This window comes from Micrasema longulum, unplaced genomic scaffold (assembly GCF_059751315.1).
Source record: "Micrasema longulum isolate JH-2025_06_02 unplaced genomic scaffold, ASM5975131v1 h1tg000978l, whole genome shotgun sequence".
Classification (NCBI taxonomy): domain Eukaryota; kingdom Metazoa; phylum Arthropoda; class Insecta; order Trichoptera; family Brachycentridae; genus Micrasema; species Micrasema longulum.
In genome coordinates, this window is record NW_028278168.1 from 45434 (window position 1) to 67911 (window position 22478).

Consider the following 22478-nt stretch of genomic DNA (forward strand, 5'->3'; position numbering starts at 1 on the left):
GAAACAAGCTACTATACACACACTTTTACATTCTCCGTCCCTCACCTACTTCCAAACCACTACCAGTTCCATAGTATTTGCATAAAAATGTCAAATCAACGTGCTGATAGGACATATGCTATTAGAAGCCAATACCAATGTGAAGGTGGAGCCAAAGCAAATGGATGTGCATGTTGGTGTCGTGTAGAAAGGTTTAAAAATGTATGAAGAGATGCCTGAATGTATGAAGAAAGAAAAGAGTTTTGATGAATTTAACAAGAAATGTTATGTTAACTGTAAGATGATGTAAATATTAGTTTATATGCTTATTGTAATATAAGCGAACTTAAGAAATAAAATTTTAAAAAGCAGTGTTCTGGCAAAACCGGTAGACATAGAAAAGTCAGAAAGTGGTTATATACAAATATTTACTAACATTTATTGAAATCTTTGACCACAAAGCTAATGCTTTAAATATTAAAAATGTGATTATTGAATACAAGAATACAATAATAATTAGAAAAAAAGTAATATGTCTTTCTCTCAACAGCTCAAAATCTATGAAAATTTTGCATTAAAAGATGGTGATTATGCTTGTAATGTTAAACTGTTTTTATTTTTCCAAATTTAGTGTAATGTAATAATGTAATAAAGCAAACTAAAAAAATAAATGAGATAATTTGAATTAATCTTTTTTGGAAAATCTCTCCTTTTTTAAGTAGTTTTTCACGAGAGAAAAATGTTATAATTCCAGGTATTTACGAAGTTCCATCAGAGGTGTCCAAGGACAAGGTGGAGTCGGCCATCTTGTCCCCGAGCTCCGTGGAGCCTCGCGCGCCCAGCGGCCGCCAGCGCCAGCTCGACCCCACGCACGTCGACACGGGCAAGGATACCCAGTCCCTGGTGCAGGAAGACAAGGATTGCTAGCAGTCCGCCTCCCCCGTGTGGAGAATTAGCGTCTCCAACGTACCCAACATCAGCTCGCTGTGCCACAACCTCTCTAGTAAGGGTTACGCCGTGTTCTGGTAGAGCGCCGCTCGTGCCTTGTGACAATATAGTGCTGTTCTGTCGCATTATGACAGTTGTTTTTTACCGAAATTGACAATAAGTAAAATTTCAACGATGTTTTACTCAAATTTGCGAGCAATCATGCAATAGTAAAAATGTGTCTACCGCAAATCTTTACAATAAAATTACAGAACTTACACAAAAAAGTTAATGACTAACAAAAAAAACAAATGACTATTCAATTCATTTAATTAAAATAAATTTCAACTATTTACGACTTTTTTACAATCAATTGACCAAAATAAACCCAAATATGTAGAACAATTTCAAGCACAAATCAGCACAATTCTAAAGTTAAGCTCCAGTGCTATAAAAAGAAAGTGTAAAAAGTTACTACTCATTGAATGATTATAATTTATATATCTCCCAATGCTATGACTTTTTATTATTCATTTGTAAAGGATACTATTTTAATTGTGTAAATGGACATTGAAATGTGTGTGGCTGCAATACGTTTTAAATATTATTTGTTGTCGGTTATTAAAAATGTACTATTTTATCTTTTGAATATTGTTTATGAAAGTTATTTTTCTGTTGATTCAATGTTGAGAATGCAAATAAAAGTAATCTTAAATTTATTATAATACGATCAAGAAACTGACGTAGCCCAGTAGGTATACAACCAATTTAGTAGTTTCCATGTTATTTTGATCTATTAAATATGAAAAAGGCTTAAATAGATTGCCATACATCTATAGTTTTATTTAAATGTTATGTATGTAGGTTTAATATATTGCGAAAACTGTTTTATAAGTGTAAATAAAAAATGTGATCGAATAAAAGAGTTGAATGTATGGATTTTTATCAGAGCAATGGAGAAGAGAAATATTATTATACAATATCATAAATGTTGGTAATTTTTTAAAGAGAGACAAATATTTTTTTATCGGGATTAAGGTGTAGAGTAAATTGTAAATATGCTTCAATTTAATATATATATATCTGCAAATTTAGTCTTCTTGAAGCTGTAATTGTAGATCTAGTGTAATTCCAACAGGATACTTTATCCTCGTGATTCTTACATTCCAACATCTAGATCTTTAATTGTTTCCACTGCTTTGCCCTATTGCATCTTTATTTTGAACTATAAGTATTATATTTTAATTCAGGCATTCCTTAATAAGTCATTCCTCTAGCGAAGATTATGTGTTTTATACACAAGACATTATTTGAAAGACAATGTGATTTATATTAGCATATTTGTTTCCGTAAAAGATTTTATAATTTTAACGAATGACATATATAAAGCGAATGATGCTAAATGTATCTCGTATGCCATGAAATATTATTAGATGACTACCTGTAAAAATATGAAATGAATATATCATGTGACACCGTCCAATTAAAATACCAATAATTCATAAATAAAGTGTTAGATGTAAGTGATGTATTTAAATTGTCAATATCGCAGTTTCTTTAGTTAATATGGATAACTGTTTTATGTATATTTTTTTTAGTGTATATTTTTTAATTAATCTTGCGCTCTTACCGTTTGATAAAAGGGTATAAAGAACTTAAAAGTAATTTACCCCTGACAAGCCAAAATAAAATAAAAATATTCGCTCAAAAGAAATTTGAAATAGGTCATTCGCTTTCTGCATTATTCATCCTTTCAAATGCAAAATGTACTTATGGAAATGACCAACATTTTAAAATAGTAAACTTGTTAGTGAATGCAGTTTTAATATCATTTGTAAACTTTTGCTACCTAATTAGTTGAAACTAACTTTTAAATAACGACATGGATATTAAATGGCTCTAATAACAGATCAGTCAATTCAATATTTGTATAGTATGCAGAAATGTAGTATTTAAAATGAATTATTAAATGAATATGGTTTAATCCTAATAATATATTTCCTGTGTCGCAAATCTAGCGATGAATGTATTATTTGTAATAAAACATATACCTACCTATTTATTATAATCATTATATTATTTCTCAGGCTGAGAACCTCAGGATGATCAAATCATGAGAAGTGTACAGGTACAGAGACAGGTAAAATGTCCTTTAATATTTTTAAATGAAAGAGGGAACAAATTGTCTATGTTTTCCATTTAATGATATAAATAAAATTACTACGATTTGTTTAAATGTGTTGTTATAATTTATCAAACCCACCAAATCTACAATTTCTCTGTGGTCCTTATTATATTATTATAAAGAGACATAAATAATATTTTTATTGAAATGTAAATTTTTCCAATCGAAAATATGTATGAATATATTCATACATTTCTCAGATAATTTACTGTATGTTTACTGCGCTGACAAGGCTAACAACATACGGATCATTATTTGTCAACTAAATGAAAAAACTTTAAAATTGCCATTTCTTTACAGAAGGTTTTCTGAATACATTTTTATTTTCGTATTTTTTTAGCACCTCTAAAGTTAATTGATTCAAAAAAATATTAGATATGACTTAGACGCATTGGATATTCATCAACACCGCCATATTCGTCCATAAACTCCTTGTGGAATTTTGACAATCTTTGCAGCATTTCTTTGAGTTTTTCAGTCTGGGGCAAAATGGTGGTTCGGAAGTGGAATGTTCCTTCCTTCTGTCCAAACCCACTGCCAGGTACAATACAGACACCTAGAAAATAATAAATCGAGGAAAAAATTCATGTATATATATATATATGAAATAAATAAATAGGTATATCATAGCATGGTGCCTACACATTATTCCTCGGGGATAGGCATAATATATCATGGTAAGGATTGATACTATAATTTTAGGATAATTAGGATTGAAATAAAATGATTTTATAGAAATCACATTTACATTTGCATATATCTACAAGGTGTGTTCAGAAAATAATGTGATTTTTTTAATTTCGCGGGTTTGGAGAGCGGATTGTTTTTTTTTACATTTATTATGTTGATATATATGCCCCTGAGGTATGTTAAATTTTTCATCCATATTGTGGCAGCCGCTAAGGTTAGACATGTTTTTATGAGCTCGGCAATTTTCATTTGTTAAAAAAATGGAATTTGATCCATTTCTTTGGGATTTGTATAAAATTTTGTGTAAAAAAATAAAATAAAGTGTAACCAAGTGTGTGAAATGTTAACAAAGGCCTATGGTGAGTCTGCTATGAGTAAAACAAGAGTTTACGAGTGGTATAAGTGTTTCCAAGATGGCCGTAAAGAAGTTGAAGATGATGAACGGCCCGGACGCCCCAGCACATCAACAACCGATGAAAACGTGGATAAAGTTAATGAAATGGCTATGAGCGATTGCCGAATCACAATCGAAGAAGTCGCTGATGATGTTGGCATATCGATTGGCTCATGCCATGAAATGTTTTAGAATGTTTTGGGTATGAAACGCGTGGTGGCAAAATTTATTCCAAAATTGTTGAATTTTGAACAAAAACAGCGGCGAATGGAAGTTGCTCAGGTGTTACTAAATAAAGTCAATGACGATGCTTCTGCATCGTCATTGACTTTACGTGACTAAAACGTGTTATAACAGGTGATGAAACATGAGTTTACGGATATGACGTCAAAACTAAGGCTCGATCGTCCTAGAGGAGGCATTCTGGATCGCTACCGAAAATGGCTCGACAAGTGTGGTCGAACGTGAAGGTGATGCTCACTGTGTTCTTCGATTTCAATGGCCATAGTGCATCATGAATTCTAGCCGTGAGGTTAAACAGTCAATAAGGAGTACTATTTACAAGTTCAATGCCGTTTGCGTAAAGCAATCCGAAAAAAACGTCCAGATTTGTGGCAAAACAATTCACGGCTTTTGCACCATTATAATGCACCTGCTCACACTTTATTGCCAGTTGGCTCCGTGTGACTTTTTCCTATTCCTAAAAAGCGTGTGTACGCACTTAACTTTTTATGTAATTCAAGTGTACGGTAGAATTTTTGATTTCATACACTTGTTTGTTTGTATTTGCTTGGTAAAAATTGACGAAAAAAAATTATGATCTTTTAGGTACTGTAATAGATACCTAATAAAATTGAAGTTAAAAGTTTTGTCAAGGAAAGTTTTAGATGTCTGATCAGTCTTTTTTCTAACTATGAGTACGGTACTTGTTTTGTGCTGTTTTAGAAAATATTTGAAAATCTTTTGATTTGGAAATACCTACCAGTTCTTTCAAGTAATTCAAAGGCGTAGAAAGTATCCGCTGGCATTCTTTTTTTCTTAGCAGCTTCAATGGCTCTTGGAGGCAGCGTTATTTGTGGAAAAGCATATAAAGCACCCTGAAACAACACAATATTATCGGAATAATTATTGTGGTGTGAAATTTTTTTTGGTATCTTAAAACAATAATATTTTTTCTCAAAATTGATTACAACATTATTTTATTTCTTTATTTTCTTTTATACTAAGCAAATAAAAGTTACTTAGTATTAAAAGAATTGTGGTTTCCAGTCATTATAAATTTGAACAATCTTATATGAGTAGGCTCTAATTTTGTTAAAAAAGAACATTGAATTTTATCCTCAAAGGATAAGAAAAAACTTTCTTCGCTTATTTCCTTTCCCTTTCTCTCTAAAATGCAAAAATATGACAGTAAAGTGCAACTCGAAATAGTTATCTGATAAGGGAGTGTCTTGCTCGGAGAAGGAAGATAAATCGGTGTTGAGAAACAAAAGTATAACATTTCTGGCACAAGAGTTACAAATTGTCAGATATTACACTTTTAAAGTTGAAAGCGCATCCCTAATCAACAATTCAAAATAAAACTGCAAGTTGAATATTGTAAAATACATTTTTTTGCTTTTATAAAATATGAAATATTTTTATTTACTTTTTGTACAACAATATTTGTAATAATAAAAACACTTTATAGTTTTATTCCACTTTTATTTATAATTATTTTATAAACCAATCTGACGATGTCGGTCACGACGAAACCCGGTCACTGCTAAAAAATTTATAAAGTAATTATAAATAAAAGTGGAATAAAACTATAAAGTATTTTTATTATTATAATTAAAATGCAGTTCCACCAAGAAATGTCAGTAGAAAAACTCAAACAAAATATTTGATGCCATTTATGAAGACATCTCACTTTTCCAAAATTTGTAGCTACCAACTTGTGCCAGAAACCTGACGATATAATATGTATTACAAAAATTATATTTTAGCCTTTGATACCAAACATAATGGATAGTAACAAAATCTATTTGTAGGTATTTTTTCTAAAAAACAGTATTTTAGAAAACAAATAAAACTTATCAAAAATGACTCAAGATAAAGATATGATTTACTATGGGTGGGAATTTATAACACAATAAATGTTTCTTCTTCTATGTTTACATAAACTATACATAGGATGTAAGTATCTACATACATCGTAAATAAGTAACCACTAAAAATAGCTGTAACTTGAAAATATACATATTTATTTTTGTACATGTTAATACATAGGGCATGCATTGATATAAATGTGAATGGACATTGTTTTGCTAGCACCAAATAATAAATATTAGAGAAGATATTAAAACTTTAAAAACATAAAGTAAATACGATTTGAAACACTTAATTTGTGATACATCTAACATATTTACAATTGTCATCATCGTGCAAAAAACGCTGCATTGGAACAATAAATGCAGCGTATCTCGAGCACCTGTCATATGGAGGTAAGGTGATCAGTCTTACGCTTCAGGTGCTAGTCAAGGGATGGTGAAATTTTGCAGAGTAAAACATTTAAAATCAATATTGATCAATGTTGACCTTGGTAGGAATCAAACCCAGGATCTCAAGTATGGCGGGTGAACACGCCAACGGAGAGGACTTATTATATAGTCACGATTATGAATGTCTCCATTTGAAAAAATCATCTTGTGCCGGTCAAACGATAGAAATGGTCAAACAAACATCTAGGCTTAACTATCGAAAATAATTTTCATTGGAAATTACATGTAGAAAGTGTTTGCCAAAAACTAAAAGCTGTACATATAAAATTTAATCATTTGAAATTCTGTGTTCCGCGGGCCACCCTGTACTGTTTATACTATGCGCTGGTTGAGTCAATTATATCATATGGAGTGAGTTGTTGTTGAACGTATACAAATAGGATAAAAAAATTACAAATTAGATTCCTTAAAATGTTAGCAAGTAAAGCCAACATGATAACTTGTCAAAATGACTATGAAAATCTTTTCCCGATGTGTAAAGTTTTGACGGTACAGAATATGATATACTATCGCCTGGTAACAGAGGACTTCATGAATTTCTACAAAACGCCAATATCACATAAGCATGAAACGCGCCAAAAAGTGAGAGGAAATTTCATAGAAAGAAGAGCTATAAATGCGTATGGAGAGAGGACCAGGGCGTATATACTCCCTCGCATAGTAAAGAGACTCCCGGACGAAATAAAGAATAGTGATATAAATAAAAACAAAGTAAAATTGGTTTTAAAAATCTTTCTCTTAAATACTAAGTTTAGTGTGTAAAAAAAAATTAAAAAATGGGGAAACCAAACAATTTAAAACAGTGTCAAAAAAAGTGTTTGTTTATTATTTTTTATATATTTCGTTATCAAAAAATACTTGATTTACTTGTATTTAATTTTTTTAAACTTTTATTTTATTGATATATTTAAGATTTTTTTATATTTTATGTAAACATTATTATATTGTGTTACCAAAATGTTTAAAGAGAGAAATCCCTGCAAAAAAACTGCTTTTGCAGTTTGGCGGAAATTAAAAAAATTGTTTAGAAGAATGCTTATGTGAAAAAAATTTCAATAATAAAAAAATAATATAAATTTAAATCTTTATATATGGATTTCTTTTCTTAATAATTTTATCAGAGAGGTGCCATCGAGTTGAAAACACTCGACTAGATTTATAGTTCTATTTCACGCAGAGAATTGTATTTTTCATCTACTCGGACATGTAAAATGGGTACTTAAGTATAAATAAAGTAAAATACCTGAACCGGGTTGCAGTGGACGCCTTCAAAATGATTAAACGCATTAGCAATCATACTTGCTCGGAATGCTAAAGAACCAATAATCTCAGCTTTTTCTTTAGCAAATAGTTCATACGATGGACTTCCTTTCTTGGGTGGGGCCACCTTTAATGAACCAAATTTTTATAATACAGTAAGGAAAAAAAAGTAAATTCTTCATTATTATCCCGTGATAGATGGGGCAGTGCTTTAGTACTTCGATCGCATTGTATCTTCATCATTTAATACATGAAGGCGAGACGAGCAGTCTTACGCTTCAGATTTAGTCCAGGAACTATATAATATTAATAATCAATAAGATAACAAACAAATAATGAAACAGTGTTCCTCCGTCATCACAGAACTAGTTATTACATTCATTCACGTTTACCCAGAATGATCAGGATTATATACTCAACATATTATTTCATCAAACTAGATTCGATTTCTGGCAGGGTGGATGTGAATATTTCATTGTTTCTTGACTGGTAAGCGTAAGAGCTATCATTTTACCTTCCATGTAACAAAACTGATCTGTCAATCTTATCCCCTGAAGTGGTTTTGCACTTATCCAAATTTATTGTTCTAAATTATGTAAAAACCTAAAAAAATATTATTCTCAAAACCGCACAAATCATTCTTGCCTTAACATAAATAAAAAAATAAAATAAAATTAATGATTGATTACAAAAATGATCAAGATACTCTGCAATTGAAATACCAATGTAATAACCTATGCAACAATAGGTGCGGATAAGTAAATGATGATGGTGATGGTTTTACAAAACAACTTAAAGATCTGCCATGTTAGTTTGTGCTGTATTATATAGATAGATTCTTTTTTACTATCATATATGGTAAAATTACCTTTTAAAATACTGAAAAGAACCTATTTGGTTTAACTGTTTTTTTAAAAACATACATTTCTTTTTACCCAAGATTTGGAAACAAAAATTAAACCTAAAAAATATATAACGCATAGAAGTTTAAAACAATTAAAAAATAGATTTTAAAATCAAGTTAAGTAATAAAGTATTTTAAAGGATTAATATAACTAGAAAATCCTGAAGTTTCTGTTTCATATAATAATTACACTTAAGATTTAATTACCATTCACCATCTTTGAAAAAGTTTAAAAGGTTTGTGTTATAGAACAATAATTCCTATTGAGGAATATTTACTTTATTTATTAAAAAAATTATTCACACATTAGTTGATTACAAAAACAGTTTATAGTGACACAACCAGAAACGACTCATGTATGTATGTCAATATGTTTCCATTATTTATCTTTCAATTATGCTTTTGCTATTTATGTGTTCTAAATATTGTATTTATTATGAGAATTGGACTGCGACATGAGGCACTGTATTGTAGCGTATCTCATTCACCTGTTACAGGAAAGTAAGGTGATCAGAGATAATGCAATATTTCAGTTTGACCCTGCCGAGAATCGAACCCGGGACCTCAAGCATGTTAGGAAGACACACCAACCACTACACTACGAGGCGGACTTATTTCCATTCGATTCCTTTTTCAAAATTTTCACCTGAGAGTATTCATCGAGTCGAAAACGGTGATTCAGCATTCTGGTTCTATTTCACTCACAGAACTGCATTATTTGTTTGTCAGGGTGCATCCAAATAAATAAATAGTATACTTACCGCACAATCCATGACCACTTGTCCTATGACATTGGGACACAGCATGGCAGAGATGGCCTTAAGGAGGGTTCCCTTGACATCTGGACAGAGGTTGACCAGTTCTACGTACCCGGAGCGCAGCCCACACTCCCCCATATAACCCTTGGAGCCAGACATGAAGCTGGCCAGCTCCAGCGTGGAGTAGGGGGGCCCCAACTCTGTCAGAACCTGTTCAATTTCATATTAATTTGGGATTTTTCATTCAGCACATTTCTTAACAAAACTTTATTAGACCATATCGTTGTCTTGGCGATGAAAAGATGGTAAAAAATATAAAATATATTTTTTGTAATAAACTTTTTCATTAGTTGTTTTAACCGGGTTGTGGTCTTGTGGCTAGTGTCACCGATCAGTGGACAGAAGTTCGAACCCTGCTTTACCGCAACTTGATTCCCATTCTATAATAGTGAGTTATTTACAACTCGTTGAATATGGTGCCCAAAATTAAAATATTCGAGTTAATCATAAGAATACAAATATTTCCATTGAAAAAAAACAACAAAAAAAGTTTATTTTTTACACAGCAGTGTTAACCCCCTAGAGCAGATCTTCCCAAAGTGGTCCTTACAGACCTCTAGGGATCCCCAGGATCTTTCAGGGGGTCCGTGGAAAATTAAAATTGATTTGGGGGTCCACGCAAGGTTTAATACAAAATAAGAATAATATGCTCAGTGAGTAAAAAACTCTTTATGTGACTACTTAAAAACATCTGAATTATCTATACAGCTTGACGAGTCAACATTACCAGGAAACAAAGCTTTACTTTTAGCTTATGTGAGATTTATAAAAGAAGTAAAAATTTCCCAAGAAATGTTATTTGCTAAATGTTTGGAAACCGATACTAAAGGTGAAACGTTATTTACTGAAGTTATAAAATTTTTCAATGAGTCTCATAACAAAAAAAAGAAACTGACTAGAAATTAGTGCTTTTGGGGATTTGCGGTTGCTACTCACAAATATAAAGCCGGACATAAATACACTCATAACATCCCATCAGGTTCATCCAAGTCATTAATTTTTTTTGTATTTTAAAACAAAACTTATAATTTCAATAAATACTTCTTTAACAAAATGTTTTATTTATATTTTATTTTTACGTCACCATTCAAGACATCAAAGTTAAATTTGTGATTTTTCTATTATGCATTTATGTCATTTTTCACTCAGGGTCTGTGGGCAAGTTTTGACTATGAAAAGGGGTCCGTGGGTCAAAATAGTTTGAGAACCACTGCCTTAGAGGGTTGTGAAGCGTTAAAAAGTTGAATAAAATGATAGTTCTAAGGGAGAAAATGGTTGAAAAGCATTGATATACATACGGTAATAAAAAATCCTAAAGGTTTTATTTACCCATCTGAATAAATGTCCATACTGCGATAGAAATATGTATTTTTTGTTAACCAGTCAACTTAAACGTCATATTTCTCAGAACCATATTATTTATTTATCGTGACTTAGTTCTTTTTATTATTATCAGACCAGCCACACTCAACCTTTGTTTTCTTCAGGTCACATACATATGTATACTAAGTTACGCAGATAATATACGGATATCACAAACAAATATCGTAAAGGGAAAAACATCATTCCCTTTCCACAATTAATGGTGCATAGGACACTTTAATGGTATAAGTATAAGGCAAAAGCAGTATTGGTTAAAACCCTTTTGATTTAAGATTAGGGCGTCGCCACTTGATAAATGAGCAAATTTTTTTAAAAACTAAAACATAATGTTGTTAACACATTTCTATCAGCATAGAATATTTTTGTTGTTTTGTTATATTTTTTATTTCCTTTTTTAATTACTATAAAATAAAAAAGTATCTTATAATCTTTTACAGAATACTTTCTTTTCTCTTTGTTATATTACACAAAAATATTATACATGTCTATTTATTATAGGAGCAAAAAGTTCATAAACATTTCTTGTACAAACAGGCCATGTGGGATTTTTGTTTACCATTTTTACTATTAATATGTATTTCATTTCATTGCTATGTAATTATCCTTTATTTTTTTTAATACTCTGTTTTTACCTCTCATGTTCATTGTTAAAAAAATCTAAAATAAATAAATAAATATAAAAAAACAACAGCGTATTTCACTATATTTTTTTTCCCCATCATATCTGTATTCCACCGGTGTCAGTTCCAGTCAGTTCACTGAGAGCAATAATTGTTGCCGCGTATCTAAAGATATTAAAAACATAGAATGCAATTTTTTTTAATTATGTTCCTGATAATAAATGTGTTTCGGACCGCACATAAAAGGTTGGCTGCAAGTTGAGTATGGCTGATTTACTACGTCTAGAATCTAGACGTAGTAAATTATTACTTTGCATACTGGAACACTAATAATTTATTATGTCAGAGTATTTCTTTTTGAAAGTAGTTTGTACAAAAATTATTAGTATTGGTAGAATTGAGAAAATATATAACTAAGTAACATAAGAAGAAGAAGATGTTAACGCCTTTCTATCGCATGTTTTTAATCAAGTCGTAATTTATTATTCTCAAAATAAGGAAAAATGTGGCACTGAATTGGTACTCCAATTGCAGCGCACCTTTGTCATTTTTGTTATGTAGAAGGTAAGGTGATTGGTCTTATGCCTCAGCTGCCAGTGCAGGAACTATGAAACATCGCAGTGTAGAATCACCTTTAAAATCAAATACTTCACGTCCACCTTGCCAGGAATCGAACCTAGGACCTCAAACATGGTAGCAAATACGCCAACCACTACACCACGAGGCGGACCTTTCGTAAGTACGACTTTCTTAATTCTAAATGGGACCCACACTAGCCGCCGTGTTTGTTTCAAACTCTAATAACCAATGCATTGAAGTAAAAATTGCATTAAAATACTTTTAAAGAGTGATCATAAATACATTTTTTCAAATATTAAAGATTAAAAATTTTCAAAATAAACTGTCACAATATATTATAATTTGCAGGTTAGTAAATAAATGATAAATGTTTAATAAATCAGTACCTTTTTAAAGGAATGAAACTCTGATCCTTGAGCATACACATTTCCCTGATACACCTCGTCAGCAAGCAAAAACAGTTTTTCTTTGTATGCAAACTTGATTATATCTTCCACATTTTTTCTTGATAACACCTAAATTAAAATAAAAAAGAAAAGAAAAATAATAATTGACGGCATTGAAAACCTACCGCTTTGTTGAATTATTTTTCAAACTGAAGATAACTGGATAAACTAGTACATTTGAAATAAACTAAATATTGAAATCAATCTGGCAAAAAGACACTACAACACAGAACGCATACTGATGTTATCAAGCAACGTGTTGAATGCAGGAGTGAGATGTATGCTTAAATTGTGGTTCTTGGAGAATAATTTATTGTATTAATGACTTGAATTATACTTAATTAATTTTGAATTCCGCAAAAACGGTAGTTCCATTGGCCATGCCCCTAATACGTCACGATTTATGTTTATTTGTTCCTGCCCATTCGAATTTGTTTAGAATATTGTCACGAATCTTGACGTCACAACTGCCAAGGCCAAACATGTTGCATTTTTCTAGCAACATTTTTAAAAAATTTCTTTTTTACATTTATGATTGAAAACATTTCTCTTTTATATCCATATTGATTTAAAAAATACAATTAATTATTCTAAATCCCTTTCATATATTTTTATCGGTATTCGTAGTACGTGATATTTCCCTATTCATTTAATTAGTTTATATTAATTAACGGACCATTGTCCATATACAAAAGTGAATAAAATCAAAATTAAAATATAAGAGACAAAATAAAAAACAGCATAGTACATACATAGCATAACACAACATTTAACAACATCAAGACAAAATCTGGACTGTTTATTTAGTGCTTGTTTAATGTTAAACTGAAAAAGTCCAGATGTTGTCTTGAGTTTACAAATAGGACAAAAATGGGACATTGGTGCATTCAGCCCACAGTTTGATCTATGTTGATCAAGGAACAGCACTTTTTTTTTCTTAACCTACGGGTGGGAACATTGAACTGTAATGGTCCCAGTAGTGATAGTGCATCAATTTAATAAACTATTCTATGTAAATATATCTACAACAAACTACAGTGCACACTCGCCAATAAGGAGAATTCATGCTTTTGCAAATGATTTTTTTTGCAAAAGAAGCACTTTTGAATTTTAAAATGCAGTGTATCAATTTACTATCTTCAAATTGAAATACCTTAATAATACTATGTTGATTTCAATTGTGTACCATTTATTGATTTATATCTGTATTCTAAATTATTATTTTTTCGAACTTCTTCTAATTTTAAGATTCTCTTAATATAACTGATACGAAAAAATGTACTTCTGTTCTCTTCACTGCAATATATGTATGTATCTATTATTATGTATACCCATATATTTATTACTAATATGTAAAGATGATTATTTATTTGAATTTTTTATTTTTCTTAATCTTCTCAATTAATTTTTTTTGGCTACTAAAAGTAAAGACATGTATTTTACACAAAAGTGTAAAATACATGTCTATCTTTATATTTAAAAATGCATTTCTTTTCATTCCACTGCAATATATGTATGTATGCACTACGAGTATATGTATAGTATACCAATATATTTTATACTAATATATAAAGATGATTTTTTTTCATATTTTTATTTTTTTCTTTATTTTTTGTTACTTTGGCGTAAAATACTGTCTGTCTTTATATGTATATATATGCGTAAAACATGTAAAAGCCTACAAGGTGTTTAAATAAATAAATTATTGGATAGTGTACTACAAAAAGAGTCAATGTTTTTGTAGACTAGAAATATTCAACAAATAGTCACCTCTCTCTAAGGCAAACACCCACGCTACTTTTCTAATCATGTCATGTCAGACCGTTAATAGTTACAATTTAGAAGTCAAATGTTTTTTGGTAAAAGGTTCTAAAGGACAAACTAGAATGAAAATCTGAGACAGGTATAATTTATAAAATCAACAAAGGATTACTATATAAGATGGTTTGGTCAAGACCTTTGATCCGTGGGTCTACAACACTTCACGGGATCATAACCTCGGATCGGGTTGTGGTCCCGTGACTAGTGTAGCGGACTCACGGATCAGAGGTCCGAGGTTCGAACCCCACTTTACCCCAACATGATTTTTATTTTCTAATAGGGAGTTATTTACAACTCGTTGAAAATTGCCACAAAGATTGAAATATTTAGGTAAATTATAAGAACGGTAGTATATATATATTTTTTTTTTTTTAAAAAACTGATTTTACAAATATAAATATATATATTTGTAATGGACCATTACTAATGGTACATTAAAAAAATGTACAAATACCAAAACATTTTTTTTTCTTGTTTTCATTGAATCTTTACTAATGATTAATATTTATGATTTTTTGACAAAAATATCATCTTATTATCTTGGGTGTAAAATAAGAAAATTTACGCACCATCTGGTTTGAGCAAGAATAATAGTAGAAGCTTATCGGATTCAAGTTCGAATAATAATGTAATTGATTAATAATTATTTAGATAAGCATCTTTATCTTTCATTATGAGGGAAAAATGAAAAAACTTGATTCCGGAGGAACAATTATTTGGACTATTCTTAATTCTTTGCCTGAAAGTTCTGAAAAAATACTGACATGTAACAATAACCTTTATTCTGCCAATTGATCCACTGTTTTGATCATATATAGATAGGGATTTTTCCAGCTATCAAAATGATTGATTATACACAGGAAATTTCCGTAGACTTACCTGCCCCGTTGGATTTCCCGGGTTGATGACGACCATAGCCCTCGGGTTGCATGTTTTTTTAGCTTCAGTGACAGCTCGTTCTAGTTCCGACAGCTCTAAACTCCAATTATCTGACTCATTCAGGTAATATCCTACTTGAGCTATACCAAACTCCGCCAATGTGGAGGAATAGAGTGGATACTGCGGTATTGGAACGAGGCAACCTGCAAAGAAATACCTGATAAATAAAAAAACGTAATTAAAGTTTTTAAGGAAAAGAAAGAATCAGAGTATTGAATCATAGAATTAAGAATAGTCCAGAAACCGCATACGAGCATCAAACATAAGGCGACTAAACTACTCATAAATGACCCATTAGTTTCTTTGTAGACGTCGCTCAGTATGCAACTCCTGATTTTAATTCAACTATGGCGTGTTTTATCCTTTTAAAATGTAGAAATACTGCTAGGATCTTAAAGAAACAGGATGGGATCACACTTCATTGTAATTAGCAAATGAATATGTAAGTAGCAAATACATTACTTAAAAATTAAATTATTTTTTCATTTGTCAGATTGTCGAAGAAAAGAAAATGGACATTTCGTTAAGTGCTACAAGGGTAGTAAATTTTTTTACCCTAATTTGCTCATCTAATGAGAGAACTAGTGAAAATTGGACCTCGGATGGTGGACATAATTTGACCGACATTATCTTTAAAACATCAAAATTATTTGACATGATATAAAAATATACGTTTTATGTAAATTAAATTTGTTTTATATTTTAAGTTCAAAGTTAAATAATTCAATAACTTTTATTAAATGACCCTTTCCTATCTACTCTGTTGTGTGAATCAATATTTCCGCGTGCACAATAAAATTTTAGAGAAATTAACAGATTGTTTTTTTTTTACCTTACATTTGTGTTATGATTATATTTTTTCTAATCGTGCAACATTACGCGGCGACATCACGAATGCGCGCGGCGAAAGTGGATTATAGTGGGGGGATTTTTGGACACAGTCCAATGTATTCAAATGTATGTAATTCTACGCTCCTTCGTGACTATTCTTAATTCTGTGGTATTGAATACTGTTTTTATTTGCTAAAAAATATTTTTAAAATAGTTTATTCTTACCAGGAGGTTTTCCGTTGACATCACAAACTATAAGATTAAGGACTGATTTTATTGCTTCAGAGGCGCCGGAGGTAAGGATAATATTTTGCCATTCACTGGGAATACCGCCATCGCGGTTAGTGATGTACTCTGCCACGTGCCGTCTTATTATTTCAATTCCGAAAGAATCGGAATAAGAGCCAATAGAACCTCCTCTGTTAATAAGAACAAAAACATATCACTTATCTTCTTTAACATGATAATAGGGGCAGAAATACAAATTTACAGATTACATGTTTATTAGTTACAAATTCACACACAAAAAAGATTTTATAAGTAAATAAACGTATGAATTGCGTTCTGTCAAAACTGGGCGCAAAATAGAGGGAAAAAAGTTTAACAAATATTGCAACTTGCAACAAATTGTTCTTCTTTATTTAAAAAAAAAGCATGCGTATTTGTATAAGCTGATAATTTTTGGGGCAAATTGTTTTAATAAATTTAAATTGTCGTGTCTCATCATGGCAAGTTCAACCTTAAGTGTTCCATTTTTTTACTGAATGTATTGTTTATTTATGCTAATAAAGGTTTTTATTAAAAAGAAGAAAAAAAATGGTTGCTTCACCCAAATTATATTAATTTAATTTATGGATTCACCGCTAGCGTAGGGAGTAGGGATAGGTTAGAGAGGAAAGAATCACGAACCACTCTTTTTTTACACGCAGTAGGATACATTTTGTTGATGAATCAAATTCACAATAAATAATTTATTTTTTCAACTTACTTGCATTCTTTGAGAATTACTCTGGCTTTTTCCTTCATATCTTCTGGAAAATGTGTATCTTTCATAAGTATTTCGGGGTATGCTACCAAAGCAAGAACCTATTTTTCAGAAACAACAACTTATTACCTTTGCCGTCATAGAATTATAATAATCAAACTGAAGCCGACTAAACTACTCATAAATAAGTAGTTTTACGTTTTGGCCATTAGTTATTCTGTAGTACACAACTTCCATGCCGATTTAAATTCAACTATGCCGTGTTTTGTCGTTTTTAAGTATCAAAATGGGAATGGGGGGTGATCACATTTTATGTGTAAACAGCGAATTCACAAATAATATTTTTTTACGATGGTACGTCAGACAGACGTGTCAGATTGTGAAATAAAACTAGGTGGACATTTTGTTAGTATTGTCAGGGTTGTCGAATTTTTCACCAGGCTTTCTATTAATAAGCCTCAATAAAATATTAAGTGGTGCAAATTTACTTAGTAACTAAATTATTACTCAATGTTTTTTTTACGTTTGCCTAATTAAAGTACCTGTTTTTTTTGGTCCAGTCAGTGTATATATATTATTTTTTGCGTTAAAACATAACATGACATAACACAATATTAATTTATACTTGTGTTATGATAACATATTGTTCGCGATCTAGCAACATTACCACTTCAAGCAAGCGCGCAGGCGGGATGTCGTGCAGGGGGGGTAATTGGGAAACTTTTGGACAGAGTACGATGTATGCGAACTTAGTTCTACGCGCCTTCTGGTATATTATAATTCTATGTTTGCAGTATTATATATTACTATCTATATATTGTTTTTGTTTGCCTTTATCATTTTGAACCATTATAAAACAAGATATTGATATTAATAAACAGGCCAACTAGACTCTCTGATATTTTCTATATTCGTAAATTTAAATCTAATCATCGGAAACATTCTACGATCCCTCGTATATGTGAAACATTTAACAAAAAATTTAATAGTCTTGATATATTTAACACTCCATACAATATGTACAGAAGAGAATTAATAGGCTTGATTCATGCTCTTCATTCATAATTCATTTAATCTTTAAATCAAATGCAATTTTCCACTCTTACTTTCCTTCAATCATCCTTTACCGCTCCTTATCCTTTCCTTTCCTTCTTTTCCTTTCCACTATCTCTTTGTTTTGTCCATGTTTATCTTATTTTAATATATAGTATATTGACTATTTATACAGTTTAAACTTCAAGCCGTCGTCGCTTTATTACAGTATTATTTAGTGAATACATATAATTGGATGGCAGGCCCTACTATGTATACATTTTATATAGTTTTTTAAAAAAAATATTCATTTAACCTGTACATCTGTTTGTATTCGAAATAAATAAAAATAAAAATAAAAATAAAAATAAAAATAAAAATAAAAATAAAAATAAAAATAAAAATAAAAATAAAATAAAATAAAAACAGAAAACTAACAATTTTATCGACAGGTAAAAAGTTATCATTTTGCTGTCACAATGTTGTCATTAATTTGTCCTATCGTGAAGTAGTAAAATTATTCAGATATTAAGAAACCAGGTACATTACATTTAGTATAACTTCAGGCTCTCTAAATTTTCAATGACACCGTGAAAATAATTGTTTAACACAAAATGTAAAAATCTGATTGTTTTCTTTTCAGAACGTACAAAATATGTTTTGTTATTAGCAAATGATAATAAAAGGACTGGCAATAGTAAGTTATTGGGTTGTAGGTACAATGACGATTCATTATTATTATTTACGAGACATTATCATGCATTATTTTTTAATATTATTTACCTGTCGAATATACGTCATATGTATCTGACCCATGGCATGACAATCACCTATTGTTGTTTTGATGGTATCTTTGAATGGCTTTTTAACACCCTGAAACAATTGATATACGTATAATATTAAAAATGCCAGAAAAATAATAATATGTTGGTTACATGTTAACATAAATGTTAAAATTACTAATTTTTAAAAATATTCACTTTACAGCTTCGTACTTCAAATTGTACATCTCAGATTTAAATTTTATTTTTGTCAATCATTTTATTCTCAAATAAATTTGACGGGAAAAATTTTGGTCGGGAGACCTACGTTTCATGAAAAATCTTTTAATAATGGTTAAAGTCATTATCATTTAAAAAAACAACCCTTTTATCAAAATTTTCTGAATATGCTGCATAAATCAACAATGTTTTGAGTATTTCCAAATGCTTGCAGACTGGCTGGATTTTCTCCCTAAGGAGTTGTTCATATTTAAATTTGTTGCAACAGAGAGGGAAAACATTTTTGAGAAGGCTAATTCAATTAAATTCAATTCAATTAAATTATTTTGAATATAACAAAAACATTACAAACATATATTCAATAAGTACAAATTATAAAAAAGAAAAAAATACATGAAAGAGACTCATGTCAAAGTAGTAGGAGAATCCTGCTCCGGAAAACCTCTTCGAATACATGGATCAGATCAATATCCAGAGCGATGTTGTTCAGGATAGCGGAGCGGGAATATGGGAGTCTAGGCATTTACAGGGCTGTCATTGGCTGGTTTAAGTGGCCACTTTGCACACTGTAACATTCCCCATTCTGCCTATGTTTGAAGGGAGGGTCCGATGTCCGATGGCGGCCTCCGTGGTGTAGTGGTCAAGACGCTTGACTCACGCACGGAAGGTTCCGGGTTCGATTCCCGGTGAGAACACAAAAATTAAAATGTGATTTTTCTTAAGCCTGGGTGCTCTGTGATGTAATTCACCACTGTAATTAGGCTTCCTGGCCTGTTGTGGTGCAAAAAAAAAATGTAATGTAAAAAATGTCTTGCAGAGTACCCACTGGCACAGCGCGGGTTTAAACTGTGCAACTCGGTTATAAGCTTAGACTATACCCTGTCTGCGTAATCTATAAGTGCGAAAGCACTACAATTAATTATATGAATCATACACGTATAAAACATGTGAGTCGAGGTCCTGTAAAAATACCAAGACAAAAACATCCACATTTCCTCAACTCTCTCTCTCAAAAGTCAACAGATGGAAGAGTTAAGGAAATGTGGATGTTCAAACATGGGTAGAATAGTGAATGTTACACAGTGCGTAAAGTGGCTACTTAAACCAGCCAATGACAGATCATAAGCCCTGTAAATGCCTAGACTCCCATATTCCCCTTCTCAAAAAAGTTTTCCCTCTCTGTTGCAACAAATTTAAATGCTGCATGAATTTTAAAATACGAAATTAAACTGATATCATTTTATGCGTTCAATTACTTAAGTAATCAATGCTTTGAAAAAATATATAAGATACGCTTGTTTTAAAGATCATGAGTAGCGCCACCTTTTGTTTACATGATAGGTATGTTAAATAAAATATAATTTAATAAATTACAAACGCTATCTTTATCGGCACATATCGAAACGGTATAAAATAACATCGCATAAAGCGCACACCTGACTTTTTTCATGTCATTATTGTTTATTTATGCTTTATTAAGTTAGATCTTAAAATCTTTAGAACTAATTGATAAATTTAGTTTTCGTCAGATAAATTAACTAAAAAACTCGAGATAGGATCTAGATTTTTTTGGTGGAAATCATTTTAGATTTCACATTTACTAAAATAGATCAAGGTAACAATTACAAACGCTATCTTCATCGATACATATCGAGACGGTATAAAGTAGAATCGATATCTATGTACGAAAATGTGTATATTTGTATGAAAGGTTAAAGTACCTTCGTCGGTAACTTGTAATTGAACATGTTTAGGGAAACAATTTTATGGATATGAATATTACTATTCATACAGGAAATTTGATTTAACTTTATAGATAACTGAATCTGTTAACTTATTCAATTCTATTACAATGGTAATCGGGGCCCTGATGTAGATTTGGGCTTTATCATCAAATTCGTGAACCCGTATTCAATAGGAAAACACAAAATCAAAACACAATCACTTTGATTACTTTACTTCGTGTTTTAGTTTAGTTAGTTTTTTTCATTATTTTTATGGGAATAACCGCTAAGCCTTTATTTCAGAGGCTTATCAGCAGGTGGAAAAGAAAGAATATGGAAAGAAATTATGAAAAGTACACTTCAACACCCAGGGCTGGTAATATGAACGAATTTATAGCGCGGTATAGCGCGTTTTTAGTACGTAAATAAGCGCTATGAGTTCATAATACCAGCCCAGGCCAACTGAGAAAAAAATATTTCTTGGATTTCCATCTTGCAACTGACGGGAATCGATCCCGCGACGCTAGTTTCACAGTTAGCCGTCTAACCAACTGTAACACGGCGCCCGCATGATTAAAAAAAATAGTTTTCATCATATTAAATAATAATTCCTTAAAATCGCTTTATCCCATGCGGAAGAAATGTCGCATAATTAGATCATTTATCTACCATTTTCGGATTTTTTCTCATAAACGAGTGATTCTTGCAGTATAGTTTGAGCCTTAAATATTGTTTGTTTAATAATAGTGTTTATTTTAAAATAACAAAAATACGTACACTAGACAATTCTTTATCAATCACACCTGCCCTTATGTTCAAGGGACCGAGCACAGCATATTCCATCACTTTAAGATTAGGGTTTACATTATCCATGGATATACAACGCTTTGCATGAGCCATTCTCGATATAAATAATATTATATTTTCTTGTATAAAGTAACGCGTTTGTGAAAAGTGCCCAGGGCGAGGTGAAAAGTACTAATAAAGATACGGCAGCAAAAATAGATGTTTATATCAAAACATTACCCCCAATCTTCCGTATCTTAGTGTACATAATATTATGTTTGTTTGTATATAATTAACCCTAACGATTCTCATGTATCCACATAATATTTTGTATGATTTCAATGTAAATTAAACCTTTTGTTGGTTGCGCCATGCGGTATGCAGTAAAATAAATAATTCCCGTTTTGCAGTCAATGGGTGTTTATATTATAAATACTTGTTATAATAATCACTTTTAGCGTAAAAGTAATAGAAAAGTTTTAAAGTACTATAAATAACACACTTACACTTCTCGCATAGAAGAGATTTTTTTGTTTGATGATTTTCTCGCATATTTCGCAAGAGATTTTTTTATACATGATTATTTATTTATATTCTTTAACTTTTCTGAAACTTATTATTACGCATCGGA

General features: G+C 30.9%; 2 protein-coding genes across 2 annotated transcripts in view; one reads left to right on the forward strand and one right to left on the reverse strand.

Moving 5' to 3' along the window:
• The window catches only part of mgl (low-density lipoprotein receptor-related protein megalin), a 28112-nt gene extending 24970 nt beyond the window's left edge, over positions 1-3142 (forward strand). Inside the window, exon 20 of the mRNA XM_088232378.1 lies at positions 734-3142. Within this exon, the coding sequence (XP_088088504.1) occupies positions 734-906 (173 nt within the window). The 3' untranslated portion in view covers positions 907-3142. The remainder of the gene's footprint in view (positions 1-733) is intronic.
• Positions 3133-22058, reverse strand: LOC148277797 (alanine aminotransferase 2-like). The gene is made up of 10 exons (XM_088232374.1): positions 21839-22058; positions 19120-19209; positions 17308-17405; positions 16545-16738; positions 15429-15631; positions 12669-12797; positions 9644-9850; positions 7962-8105; positions 5158-5272; positions 3133-3647 (listed from the first exon to the last, which is right to left on the reverse strand). Exons 1-10 carry the CDS (start codon positions 21959-21961, stop codon positions 3463-3465), a joined length of 1488 nt encoding a protein of 495 aa, XP_088088500.1. The 5' UTR covers positions 21962-22058; the 3' UTR covers positions 3133-3462.
• Between the last annotated feature and the right edge of the window lie 420 nt (positions 22059-22478).

Excerpts from the sequence above, each read along its gene's own strand:
- LOC148277797 (XM_088232374.1), bottom strand. The coding sequence starts at position 21,961 with ATGGCTCATGCAAAGCGTTGTATATCCATGGATAATGTAAACCCTAAT. Across the intron at positions 8,106-9,643 it reads AAGTGGTCATGGATTGTGCG|GTGGCCCCACCCAAGAAAGG; the intron begins GTAAGTATACTA and ends GGTTCATTAAAG. Across the intron at positions 3,648-5,157 it reads TGAATTACTTGAAAGAACTG|GTGTCTGTATTGTACCTGGC; the intron begins GTAGGTATTTCC and ends ATTATTTTCTAG.